The 14304-nt window shown below is 41.3% G+C and overlaps 1 protein-coding gene across 12 annotated transcripts in view; it reads right to left on the bottom strand.

Annotated features, from left to right (window-relative positions):
- TRAK1 (trafficking kinesin protein 1) overlaps positions 1-14304 on the bottom strand; it is a 147044-nt gene that overhangs the window by 67906 nt on the left and 64834 nt on the right. Inside the window, exon 1 of one of the 12 annotated variants that reach the window (XM_080975766.1) lies at positions 5630-5967. The exons of 10 other annotated variants lie outside the window; for them this stretch is intronic. In XM_080975766.1, coding sequence (XP_080831892.1) covers positions 5630-5693 — 64 coding nt within the window. In that variant the 5' untranslated portion in view covers positions 5694-5967. Of the gene's footprint in view, positions 1-5629; positions 5968-14304 lie in introns of those variants that run through there. One more of the 12 variants, XM_080975763.1, reaches the window with a different exon arrangement.

The following is a 14304-nucleotide window of genomic DNA, read 5'->3' as shown; positions in this document are numbered from 1 at the left end:
GTGTGGGGTCAACTTGAACCCATGACCCTGAGATTAAAAGTCTCATCTCGCCCTTCTGAGGGAACTCTGCATATTTCAGGTTATACCATTTTATTCTCACAGGAGTCTTATGAGGAAGAGATAGCATGATTTTTCAAAAAGGAAGCTTAAAAACACACACACATACAGCTTGTGAACTATTTCAAATTGACACTCAACACACACTGCAATGGGTGACATGAAGGCCTCACATCACTCCCTTGTCAGTTCCACAGCTCTGTAAGCAAAAGATTAAACTGCAAAGTTTATCATTTAAATGATGGTTCCAAGATTCTGCACAGAACTGTCATTTCCTGCAATTTTCTCGAGGCAGATGACAGATATCTGAAACAGAGTCTTTCTGCGGTGGTACAGAGATTGTGGAATATATCCTTCCCAAGGAGGTCTGCTGGGCTCCTTCACTTCTGCCAAATTTTTGATGGTTGTTGAAGACTTTCGTTTTGGACACTTTTTGTTTGTGATTGCGTCTTGCAATTTCCTGACTGAGGTTTGTAAATCTGTGACTCATTCACATGCTCCACTGTTAATTTTTTTTGGGTAAGTAGTGCAATATTAATGTTTTTGTTAATTTTTGAAACCACTTTGCGGTCTAGTATGACCAGGGGGGAAAAACCGAGCAACAACCTGGGATAAAAATAAATAGATCCCGGTGGGAAATGACAGTTGTAAGTCTGGCTCAGAACCATCATTTCAAGTTGTGGAGCTAGACAGCAACCTGACTTGCCTGCTTGGGAGTGAGCTGGACTCTTTTATACCCCTGTTTCTCTTCCTTGCAACCGTGTTTTCTGGAGTGAGAGTATCTTAAAAAAAGCCCTTGAGGATTTTCAACCATTTGTAAGGAGTGATTGAAAACCTCAGGTGGCTGTGAGTCAAAAGGTGGGGTGTTTTCCTATCCCTGCTGTGAGGAAGGGGAGACAGAGAGTGAGTGTGGCAGGCGCACCTTGGATACAATGTGAGGAAAGGCAAAATGCAGAGTTGACGGAATGCAAGAATGAAATAAGATAGGCCACCTAGTGGGATTGAGAGGTCTGAACCTAAGTGGCCCTGTTCCAAGCCCAACACTCAAACACCACGAGCAACAGTTTAATGTACAAAGTCAATAAGCATTATCTTTAGTAGTGTGTTGGTTATCTGTGGTGAGGATATGCTAAGTATCCAAACTGCCCTGGAGAAAACAGACGAATGGGAGGATCCCTCTGAGGTATGTAGGAAAATCAAACAAACTTGGCTGGCTGGCTGCTTCCCTTCAATCTAGGTTCTATTGTGTATTGTATTCAGAACACATATGCCTCAGGTGGATTGGAGAGGAAGGGTAGACATAAATAATAATAATCCTCCTCTTTGCCTCTACCTCTTCTTCAGGTACGGGACAAGGCCCCCCCAAAAAGGCACAAAATACAACAAACCCTAAACTTCTTTTCTGAAGGCCTACACGATTTAACATGATTTAAAATTTATTCATAAAACCCCATTAGGCAAGAGTTGCATTTTATCAACTGCCTCATGTACAATTCTGATAGAGATCTGTTTTAAACACTTTTAAATATTGTATATTTAAATTGTTGTCACTTACCTTGGGACCTCATGGTAAAGGACAGGTAATAAAAAGAATAAATGATAGCAACAATAATTTATGACATAACAAATATGAAAGTTTGCTTGTTTGCTTCCAGATGTCACATCAAAGAAATCTTTGGTAATATGTGGCAACTTGATATCTGGCTAAAACAGTGAAGTTCTTCTTGTCTGAGTGTCATGAGACAGAAAGACAGTTTTCCTTATATTCATAGATAAGATAGTAACTTGCTAGTAAGTATGTGTCAAGCAAAGCATGCAAGAATTACCTAAATCTACTAGGCCTGAAAATGTCCCTGGGTCAAGTAAAGTTTAGTAGGTTATCTCAGAGAGTTGAGCAAAGTGATCTGAGCTACATGTCACATAGGAGGCAGCAAAAAATTCAAAAACAAAAGCAACTTTTTCAGCATCAGTAAGCATATGAACCTTGGGGGGAAAAAACCCACCCATCTGCTCTGCCTAGAGAAATATATTTAAAATAGTTCTGACTGCAGTAAGATGAAAGTGTTGAAGAGAAAACTTAAGATATACCGGTAACTGAATTGAAATAATAAAAAGTAGAAGGGACCAGAAGGCCACCAACATAAATATTATCTTCCTATTTTAGGGCAGGGTCCTGTGCCAACCAGTCCTTTCCTAAATTTCACAACTAATTCAGAGTAAAGATTAACACAGGATTAGCTCACCTTTCAAATTCCGACACATAATAATATATGAATGGGTGTATACAAATGTATGGAGAAAGGTTGGGCTGATGAGAACCACCAGTATGGAGGTCCCTGCATATACAACTTGGTTTTTGCTAGATTTTCTAGGGAACTATGTATGTTACATTTAAGGATTTGACAGTGTTCCAGCCCACAAAAGAGGGAGCAAACAAAATGTACCACACCTTCGTTAGAGAAGGCAGAACAACACCAAGCAATGGTGCAAAGCCACAAGCCAAAGGAAAGGCAAAAGAAATGCTACAGTTGTGCGCTCATCTTTCATTAAGACAGAACAAGCCCAGAAGATCATCTGCCAGCAGGAAAGAACACAAAAGCTGGGACAACTGGAGAGCAGGTTTTCCTGTTTCACTCCACCTGGGTCTTACTCCCGTAATATCTACCATTGAAGGCAAAGTTGGCAGGAGAACCCATACCCACCGCTTGATTGCCATCAGCCAGCCTGAGAAGGCCAGAATGTGAGTGGCAGCTGCCCTGAACTGTCCGCTCTAGATGGGGTTGCATATCTGTAGCTTCTGAGTTTTCCTGAATTCACTGCTATCTTTGGAGGCACAGGTGGCCTCAGTGGTATGGAGTACTTTCTACAAGCTATTTCCCTAACCGGACTGTGGATTCAGTAATCTATGCTCTAGCAACCTCCAGGTAAGATCACTATGTGCGCCCCGCTTTTGGTACAGAACATGTACAGCGAGACTGTGGCCACAGGACTGCTCAGTGGGTGAGCATTTAGCACTACTTCTGCACAGCTACCCTGATTGCCTTTAGATTTCCAAGGCCAATTCAAAGTGCCGGTTTTAACCCACAAAGTCCTATATGTCTCAGGTGGCCAATACTGAACAAAATGCCTCTCCCAAGTTGAACATGCCCAGACCATCATCTGAGCTCCTCTTCCAGATGCCCCCTCTTCAACAGGCTGGGAGGGTGGCAACAAGAGGATCTTGGGGGTGGCAGCCCACCTTTCTATGGAATGATACCACAAGGAAGACCCACCTGGTGCCAATGTTAACATCCTTTTGTGCCAGGTTAAGACATACCTCTTCTCTTAGGCTTCTGAGGAATTATGATAACCAACTGTACACTTTTTTCGGGGGAGGGAGGTATTGTTTTATTGTTAAACTTGGTGGTCGTTCTTAAAATTATGTACACATGATGCCTAGAAATGTTTTGTATTAGCCAATTAATAAAATCGAATGCCTATTACTACTAATTCTGAACACTGAAACCTGGAATAAGGAGTTTGGATCCACTAATGGCCCTACCTGCCAATTTGTCCCCAACACTGCCATTTTGAAGGTAATATACATTATATTGCATATGCTGAAAGGCAGAACGGTAGACTGCGAAAGTTAATTAGCATTCTTTACTGATTTATTCTCATATTCTCGCCTTTAAAATTCAAGTGATCTTTATATCATTTTCACCAAGTCATACCATATTTTGAGCACAAGTATTCTGGCGTATGTGTACCACAGTGCTGCAAATCTGAATTAATGAAGAAATCATTTAAATGGAAAACTGATGGTTCCTTGGAAATCCCTAAATAGATGCATTTCATCATGTGCATTTGAAAATTAGGTCAAACTCCTATTCTTCAAAGACAGTAGATACAATTCATGAAGCCAAACTTATTAAAAAGAGGAGTTTGTCCTTTTCTCTAATACACGACACTTATGAAGCTATTAAGATTTCAGGGGGATCCTGACCAAAGTTTTGTTATCCATGGCACACTAGTAATACGTGCCATTTATAATGTCTGTATAAATTCCTTTACTAGTAAAATATTTTGAATTGTTTAGTAAGCATTATGGAGGGTGGAAGAAAGACAATCTGTTCAAGAGACAAAACCATAACCCCTGGCTGGGCCAGTTTAAAACCAGCAAAGTTGCAATCCTACTAATCCTCCACCCTGTAATTTATTACGCCTATCGCCCAGCATACTTTCAATTAACAAGTTCTACATGGTCAGAAATTCTGAAAAACAGGACAGTGTAATTTTGACAACAAAACTGTTGTAGTGAGATTTAAAATAGGGAAGAGTTCACGGTTTTATTTCAACAGCATCAGCTATTTCACTTTCAGTTTATTTCACCTAAAATCTCTCAGAAGGTTTCTGAAAATCAGCTTAGCGATGTGAATGGAGAGCAAAGAAAAGGAAAAGTGTAGCTGTCAGAGTATTAAGCATTCAAAACAAGGCCAGTAAACCATAAGAAATTATATCAGCCAGATTAACTCTTCAAAGGACAAATTCATAGAGAAAACAAATGATATAACAAGTATTTCCCCCTCACATATATGCATTCTAGGTATGGATCTTTTGCAGACATTGAATTTAACGAGGAGCTCGTCAGTTTCTCAAGGCTTGTAGGCAGAAAGGGTTTTTCTGTGAAATTCAGGCTAGTACTCTTAATATTTTACCTGTGTATTTGAAAGTTAGCTCTTATCCTAGACCACGCTAGATCTTTGCACTGAAATGTAATTCCTGGTTATTGCTACGCTCATCTCAGTCACCACCTTGCCCTCGCTATAATCATGGTCCTTCTTTATTTATTAAAACTAATATCCAGGCCAACAGCACAGCAATATCTTTGTGGCCTCTGTATCTCCATCTTGGGCTCCCATTCAGTTCTGTGGCCAGAATGAGAAGATTTGACTTTCCGGCAAGGCGGGTGGTGCAGTTTCAGCCCCTCCTCCTCACACCCACCTTTATCACGAGACTCATGATCACATCCAGGGTTATGAAAAAGACACTGCCATCCTGGCAGAAAACGGAAAGTTCGAGAGGAGCTGACAAAGGAGACCTGATCCCGACGTTCAAACCTAACGATTTAGGCAGAAGCAGTTGCTCTAATCATTTCCCACAATGAAGATTTTATATGCGAAACTAAGCTGTCTCTGCCTGGCAGCCTTTAATATATGCCGTGCATCTTGCCACATCTCACAATATGATATGTGCCTGTTATAATACAGGCTTCCCATTCCCACTCAACGTAGCAAATTGAGTGTGGATTGAAGCTTGAGCTGTAGTAGAGGCAATCACAATAAGCATTTAGCAGTAATTTTCTTTTGCTGAAAAGATCTTCCAGTGCGTATGGACTGCTGCCACTCCCACTGGCAAAAAGCCCTACAGCAGTCTCCTGTACCATGCCTTCAATGTATGATAGGAAACGCCAAAAGCTGCCTACCTTAGCTGCACAGCCCCACAGCAGTTCTCCCAGTATAGAAGACAGAAAGACATACATTAGAAGGTAAAGCCCCTATTCACAGGCATGCCATAAAGAGCAGATAATTACCATCCGTGCATTCCTCATAATACCAGTCCAGCTCATAGTAATCCGCTTCAATGAATTTCTGCATAGTCCGCTATCTCCTTGGGCAACGTAGGAGAGGAGATTTTATACAGATGCTACAGAGGTCAAGTGAAGCACAGCCATGCCTCCCTGCCTTTGCAGAACTGCATTCTGCCAAGGAGCTCGGAGACTGCCGGCGAGAGGCTGGACATCTTCAGCCCGAAGCAGGAGCCGAAACGGAAAGGAACAGACAATGAAAAGGAGAAAATAAAAACTTCAAAAAATAAAAAAGGGAGAGGTTTGTTGCAGCAGCTGCACCAGTGCCTGCTCTCATAAAGAAGGCTTTACACAGGAGCTGGGAATGGGAGTTAACAAAACCGTCCTATCAAAAGGCTCTGACTCTGACGTTGGAGACACACAGCACCACTTGGGGGTTCCTAACTCATTCCTTTCCCGCTCCACTCCTCGCATCTCTTTCGGTCCAATATGTTGCCATGGAGACCAGTTGGCTCCGAAAGAGATGCAGCGATGGAGGGAGGAAATGCAATTCTGCTGTTTCTTACTACGCTGGCTAGGATGTGTCTCACCAGAAGACACAAAACAGAAAGAAATGCTTCCCACTGCTATAACACAAAGAGATCCAAGTTAAGCTCCAACTAGTTACATGGCAACATCAGGTTTTGATCACTTAACACATCACCGTATCTTAATATGTACACCTAACACAATGCTGTAACAAACCGGCGTGGGTTGTGTGTGTGTCCCACACCCAGAAATGTGGGTGACTAAAGCTCTTTCCTTTGAACCAGTGATCCATTTTATCAAGTGCCTAACTTCTGTGAGAGCACAAAAAGGATTACAGCCAACTACAGCCATTTTGTACAAACAGGAATACAGTAATCACCTCCTTCCTCTCCCTTCTCTCTTGAAATATTCCTAAAAATCTAAGCTTTCCATTAGTTTGCAGATGAAATTAGGAGCACGCATCTGTTCAGATATGCAAACTGATGATCTCTTGTGGGAGATTAAAATAGAACTTGGATAAGCAAATGAATAAACACATCCTGCTGGACAATATAATGAAGTTCTTAACCTTTAATGTTGTTATCTACACTCTGTGTTTATTTGGCTTTTGCTACAACACTCCGCCCCTCAGTAGTTTGTGTGTGTGTGTGTGTGTGTGTGTGTGTGTGTGTGTAGATTTCACAATCATCTGGAGAGTTTGCTCTGTTTAGATGCAGAAGCAAAGAAACCCAAACAGATCCTTTTTTGATATACACATAAAGAACAGGCAGAAGCAGAGAAGCCAAAGAACCACCGTGGGAACAAAGGCGGAGGTGGAAGTGGCAAAAGGGAGAAAAGTAGTGGCAAGAATCAGAGTAGACTTGGCAGAAGGATCAGGGTAGGGCTGCCCAGAGAAGGGCTCAAAAATTGACTGGTTGGATACTCCTAATGGTGACCAGAAAAATGAAAAAGGTGATGTCTAAAGTGACACAGGAGCTGTGCAGTTTAATCCTCTTCTCTCACATGAAACTTAAAAAGAGAGGGGAAGGAATTGGAACAGATAGGGGAATTCTAACAGTGCAGGCAGAGTGGTTACTAGAGGAGCGAATGATGGGCTGTGACTGACTGCATGTGACATGTTGTGAAAGGTGTGGCGAGCCACAGACCCCACTCCCAATTGCTGATTTCCTGTGATGAGAAGAAGCCACAGCAAAGCTTTGGCTAATGTGCATCCTCTTCCGGCACAGCCACAAAGGATTTGGAAGGTTAATAATAATAATAATAATAATAATAATAATAATAATAATAATTTATTATTATTATTTATTATTTATACCCCGCCCATCTGGCTGAGTTTCCCCAGCCACTCTGGGCGGCTCCCAATCAAATGTTAAAAACAGTACAGCATTAAATATTAAAAACTTCCCTGAACAGGGCTGCCTTCAGATGTCTTTTAAAGATAGGATAGCGGCTTATTTCCTTCACATCTGAAGGGAGGGTGTTCCACAGGGTGGGCCCCACTACCGAGAAGGCCCTCCGTCTGGTTTCCTGTAACCTCACTTTTTGCAATGAGAGAACCGCCAGAAGGCCCTCGGCGCTGGATCTCAGTGTCCGGGCTGAACGATGGGGGTGGAGACGCTCCTTCAGGTATACAGGACCAAGGCCGTTTAGGGCTTTAAAGGTCAGCACCAACACTTTTAATTGTGCTCAGAAACGTACTGGGAGCCAATGCAGATCTCTCAGGACCGGTGTTATAAGGTCTCGGCAGCCACTCCCAATCACCAGTCTAGCTGCCGCATTCTGGATTAATTGCAGTTTCCGGGTCACCTTCAAAGGTAGCCCCACGTAGAGTGCATTGCAGTAGTCCAAGAGGGAGATAACTAGAGCATGCACCACTCTGGCAAGACAGTCCACGGGCAGGTAAGGTCTTAGCCTGTGTACCAGGTGGAGCTGGTAGACAGCCGCCCTGGACACAGAATTAACCTGTGACTCCATGGACAGCTGTGAGTCCAAAATGACGTGACCGAATTAACGTTCGGTTTCTCTCTCTCATTATTATTAACCCCAGTTTACCTTACAGCCAACCCCTAAGTGATGGCTAACAAATCATAGTTACGATTAACCACAGATTGTCCGGTTTTGACGAAACGGCAGGTGTGGTTAATAAAAACTGAAAATGAAAGTCGCTGTGCTGGAGGAGGAGAGGGAGAAGCCCAAGGCTCACTGCAGCTTGCTCCTGCCATTAGTGTGGATGTAAATGTAGATTTTATACCATCTTAGTGTGATAAATAAATATAACTATGTGTTTAAAACACATTATGCGTCAAGTGTCCTAAAACCTGTGTCACAGTCAGCTGCAATTCAATTAAGTATTCAGTGTAGCAAACCTACACATCGATTTCTAAAGAGCAACTAGTGCTCATCTGGCAAGGATAGGATCTCCAGATGCCCTTTACACTTGCCCTTTTTCAAACAATGCAGCTGCCTCCAGGAATAAAAAAAAGATAAAGCCTATGAAATAAATTGAGACGATAATAACACCCACTACAAATTATGAGCTGCAACAGTGTAGTTCTGATTCTTACTCCACCCCTGCCCAAACTTCAAGGGAGGATATACATTTATTTTAGGAAGACATATTTGCTGCTTGCTTGAGTATGCAAGTGAAAGCTCAATGTAAAATCCTTTCTGTTCTTCCTGCCCCTAGCCCCAAATTCTGGATTTAGATCATGATTTCCCAAACCTGGGTCTCCAGCTGTTTTTGGACTACAATTCCCATAATCCTTGATCCTGCTAGCTAGGGATTACTGATTGATTGATTGATTGATTGATTGATTGATTAATTGATTGATTGATTGACTGACTGACTGACTGAATTTATATACTGCCCTATACTTGAAGGTCTCAGGGTGGTTATATTCCAAAAACAGCAGGAGACCCACATTTGGGAAACCTGATTTAGATTATCAGACTTCTTCAGGCACAGATTTCTCTTTTTTCAGTTCTCTTTGAAGCCAGTGGGAATAACAGTAGCAGAAATAGTGTAGTACTTAAACCTACTAGCAACACACTTGCATTTGGTACAGGTTAATATTATCACCCCGCCTTGCCAAGAAGGCAAGGGCAATGAGTTATTCGCATCAAATTCAATTATTTGGAAACCTATCTTTAAAAATGGCATGACTAATTTCTGGGATTCAAGCCTACCTGGATGTAAAACCCTCCCACCCTGAAGAGTTTGTTTCCTGTTGAGGCTGGTTTCGGTGCTAGATCAATTTATTTCTGGGTTAAAGCCTAGTTTTGGTGCACAAGCTGCCTTGGTCACCTTTGCATGGTTACCATTGGTCAGAGAGAGGCAGAAGGAATGTGCCCCTGTTAATTCTCCTTGATCTCCTACCTATCAAGCACAACCACACTGCTCCTAAAGGAACTGTACTAGCTGTCTATAAGCTACTGAGCCAGGTTCAAGGTTTTAGTTTCAACCTTTCTCCCTACTCCCTCTTCAAGCACTGCAGCTGAGGAGAGTCTCTTGATTGTGCCATAATCTCCATTATTAGCAGCAACCAGTGGCAGGGCCTTCTCTCTAGTGGCCCCCATTTAATGGAACCATATATTCTCTGAGCAGTGACAAATGCCAACAGTGTTCAAAACACACTCACATACTCAGGTTTTCTAGAATTTTATCAATGATGACCTTTGAGCAACTAACTGCTTTTCATTTATTACATTGTAGTGTACTTTTTTCTTTTCATTTTAATTTGTTTTATTACTTAGGTATATCATGGATTGTCATAGACAGCTTATATGTATTTTTTGTAAACAAATTAAATAGCCATAGAAGAAGAGCACCTACAAAAAGAGCTACTAAAGACTAACATTCTATACAATCCTTCACATGCTCCAAACTGACACTCAGTTGTTTTTACATTAGAAAACCAAAGTAGAGTGAATTGGGAAAAGACCACTTAGCAGTCTTTGGTCCCATCATGGTATTTATAGCATCTGAGGGTATCACACTAACCATTCCCCGCTCAGATTTTCTCACAGCTGGGGGGGGAAGCCAATTCAGATTGTGGAATGCAAAGGTTAAATGCTTGATGAGCTAGAATAAGTAGCTAAGCGATCACTGGACTTTGCTTCAGTTAGGAACAAAACAAGTGAAGAAGTTGGCTGCATTCTAAGAAGATTGTAAGCAAATGTTACTTTCTGAGGTCTAATGAGACTAACATTTGCTTTTGTGAGTGAATTAAATGCACTACTAAAAGATCAAGTACCTCTTTCAAAAGGGCATATATGCTGCCAGGGTTTAGCTTTCGTTAGCTCTGGTATAGGATGAATTTACGAAAATATCTCATCATCTATTACAGCACACTGCTATTACACCAAAGCTTTCAGATGGGATGGATATTGAGTCAGATTCCCAAAGGTTCAGAGGTCCCTCTGTGTGAGCAGATGACACATTTGCATGCACAGTAGGTGCATATCTCTCCAAATTCTGCAAATAATCTTCTCAGCTGCAGCCTCAGGCCCAGATCCCATTCTGTTTCAGAGGGTCCTCCAACTCTCAGAATTGGCTTTTCAGAGGGCACAAGAGGCTGCAGCAGTGATGGAAAAGTCCCATTGTATGATGAGAACTCCACTTGTTTCACTGGGCAAACTCAAGAGGAAGAAAAACTAATATTTATACGGAGATTCTTAAGACTAGGCATTGCTCCATGCAAAGACTTGCATCCTTCTGGGTTTTTTGTTCGTTTTTAAATAGTGTCCGTTACATAGTAATAAAAATGATATGTAAAGAACAACAACAAAAAAATCACCAACACATAATTTAAAAACAGTTGGAATTGCTTGGTAATTATATTCTAGCTTCACCCTCAAGACATAGGGTGCCCCTAAATGGCCTTTGCTAGAAGTTACTTGGGCAGCAGCCACTATATTTAGAAATGAAGGATCAGAGGTGAAACAATGCACAATTCAGAGCATCACTACGGCTATATATACAGTGAAGTTAAGATACCAACTTTTAAATGAACCTTTAAAAATATTATCTAACACACAAGCTCCATGAAAAAACTAAGCAGCAATAAATATATTTACGCAGATTTAGTCAAAATGAGCAGATCAATATTTCCATAATTAAAAAGGAGAGAGGGAAGACCAGGTCCTATTTATTTGAAAAGTAATAGTTAATATATGTAAGGCCAAACAGTATTTTAGAGCACTCCATATACAGGAGAAACGTCATTTTTCCTTGCTGCAAAAGACAGGCATTTATTTAAAATAGCTCTTCTGAAGCATGGGAGGCTTGAAATAGATTACTCAATTGATTCTGACTCACTATGTTGATACATCTTACATTGCTTGGAGCAGGGGTCAGCAAACGTTTTCAGCAGGGGGCCGGTCCACCGTCCCTCAGACCATGTGGTGGGCCGGACTATATTTTGGGGGGGGCGGGGGGGGGATGAACAAATTCCTATGCTCCACAAACAACCCAGAGATGCATTTTAAATAAAAGCACATATTCTACTCATGTAAAAACACCAGGCAGGCCCCACAAATAATCCAGAGATGCATTTTAAATAAAAGGACACATTCTACTCATGTAAAAACACACTGTGTCCGTGGGCCAGATTTAGAAGGCGATTGGGCCAGATCCAGCCCCCGGGCCTTAGGTTGCCTACCCATGGCTTAGAGTCTGCCATCTTGCATGCCCTGTACTATACACAACTGACAATGGCACAAAGATCACAAAGCACAGGGCATACAAAGTTGTGCAAGGAAAAAAACCTATTTAGTGGCAAACAGAAGATTTGACTGAAGTTGCAATTATTTCCAAAGAGAGATTCTGCCAAACTCCTACAACCATACGGCGGGGATGTGGCACTTTGCATGAACTGCTGCTAATATTTTAGTAGACATAGGGAATCCAGTGGAACTTCAATAGAAGTAATAATTCAATTAAAGACAGAAGACATGTAAGCTAAGCAAAGTGAGCCTCTTCCCTAACCTTATGCGCTCCAGACATATTGGACTACAGAGGTGTGTGGATTAAGCTGATGGCAATTGTAGTCCAAAATGTCTGGAGGGCACCAGGTTGGAGAACGCTGCTTTTCAACAGTAGCAGCGGTAGTTAAGAAAAAGAAAAAGAATTCCACATTTGTAGTAGGAAAGGAGGCAGCTGTCTCCATTCAGACCCAAATTAATTAGCGCTTGACTGCTGGATGAATTGTAATTTAATTATTCTATGCTGCAGCCTCCTCTGAAATTCCTTTCTTCATGTACGGCCATCTTAAAATCAGTGGCAAAATGTTCTTGTAACATGAAACATTCTTCTATTGGTTTATGAAATATTAAAAAGTAGCAAAATAAAGAAAACTTAGAAAGGAAGTAGTCAACTCTAAGTAAAAGATCTACAATGTTGAAAAATAGTAGATGAAAAGTGATAAACCATTCTACAAAATCAGCATAACAATATTATGTAACACAAGAGCCTTAACAGCGCTTTGACAAACAAATAACCTACTTGGTCAAAGTTGTAGAATTTATTTTTGTGCAGATTTTCAAATGGACAGCTTCTCAACATTTGTCTGGTACAGAACAGCTTAGAAAATTCTATTGCTTCAAGGGATCAGACAAAAATGACTCATTAATTCTCTTTACAGCCATATAATTCTGTTCAGATACTTCAAATGCCACTTATATATTAGATCATCCAAGGATACAGCTACATGATACAAGGAACCTGTGACTGTCACACACAAAAACCCGAAGTGCTTTTCCAAATTGTCCCCATCCCTCTTGAACATCTTGCCTTCTTCCCATTAATGTTTCTCAGCATGCAGGCTGCAAAGCTCCGCCGATCATCAGTCAACCTGTCCCAAGTCTGGATCCTTGTCCTATGCCAAGACAAACTGTCCTATGCAAGTTTTACCCCCCACCCAAAACAAAGCTGTGGCCATTTTTAATCTATATCCTGTTTAGGTACGATTCCAGCTCTCTCTGCTTCCACTTACCCTAAGGATGCAAGTTGTACTTGAAGTTATGGAGGAAGAAACACTGAAATAGTGAGGCACTAGGCATGTGACAGAGGCTAATGGAAATTAACAGTAGTCATGTGGCTTTCAGTATTCACTAAACAATGCATGACAAGAATCATTCTAGCAACAGTTATGAGAACACCAGCGAATCTTAATGCATTTTTTGTTCTTGTTTCTGAATACAATACAATGTTATCAAACCAACATAAGCAGAAAGTGCTTAAAGGTAAAGGTACCCCTGACCATTAGGTCCAGTCGTGGTCGACTCTGGGGTTGCGGCGCTCATCTCGCTTTACTGGCTGAGGGAGTCGGCGTACAGCTTCCGGGTCATGTGGCCAGCATGACTAAGCCGCTTCTGGTGAACCAGAGCGGCGCACGGAAACACCGTTTACCTTCCCGCCGGAGCGGTACCTATTTATCTACTTGCACTTTGACATGCTTTCGAACTGCTAGGATGATCCCTGAAATACCTTATTTTTCCGTGTATAAGACTATATTTTTTCCCACCTTTTTAAAGTTTAAAATTGGGGGTCGTCTTATACATGGGGACGTCTTATAGACAGAAAAATACGGTAAATAACAGCAACTATGGATGAAACAGCGGCTGTGGATCAGCGACCTGGAAGCAGTTAATGCCAGATTTAGATTATTTTCCTTAATGCAGACTATTGGTAGCCCATTGGCAGCCCATTCGCTGTCAGTTACTACACAATCAAGGATTATATCCACCACACCCATAGATTATTATTATTTAGCCAATCAAAAGATGTAAAACTGCATGGAAAACATCACCTACTTCTCCAACCCCACCACAAAATGGCGACATTTTAGGTGTTTGAAAAAACAACATTGTCATAACATTAAAAAATGTAATCTTGGGAAAAGATGTGTACCCAAAAGGCAAGCAAATGAACATACATTGAGCAGGAGGAGTTGATTGTAGAGGCCCACACTTCAAATCTAGGTTTAATCTCTTGGTACTTTTCTCTGAAAGTTTAACTGACCTACTTACAAAAGGATAAGACATTGTGTGTGTTTAAAAAACTGTGCTGATATTTTAAGGGTATTTCTTAATGTCACAAGACATTAAGCTGTAAAGTATGGTACTATTTAGCCATATTCAGTCCATCTGAACAC

Source organism: Podarcis pityusensis, assembly GCF_964106645.2.
Source record: "Podarcis pityusensis genome assembly, chromosome: 12".
NCBI lineage: Eukaryota > Metazoa > Chordata > Lepidosauria > Squamata > Lacertidae > Podarcis > Podarcis pityusensis.
This window is presented reverse-complemented; position numbering and strand designations above follow the sequence as displayed.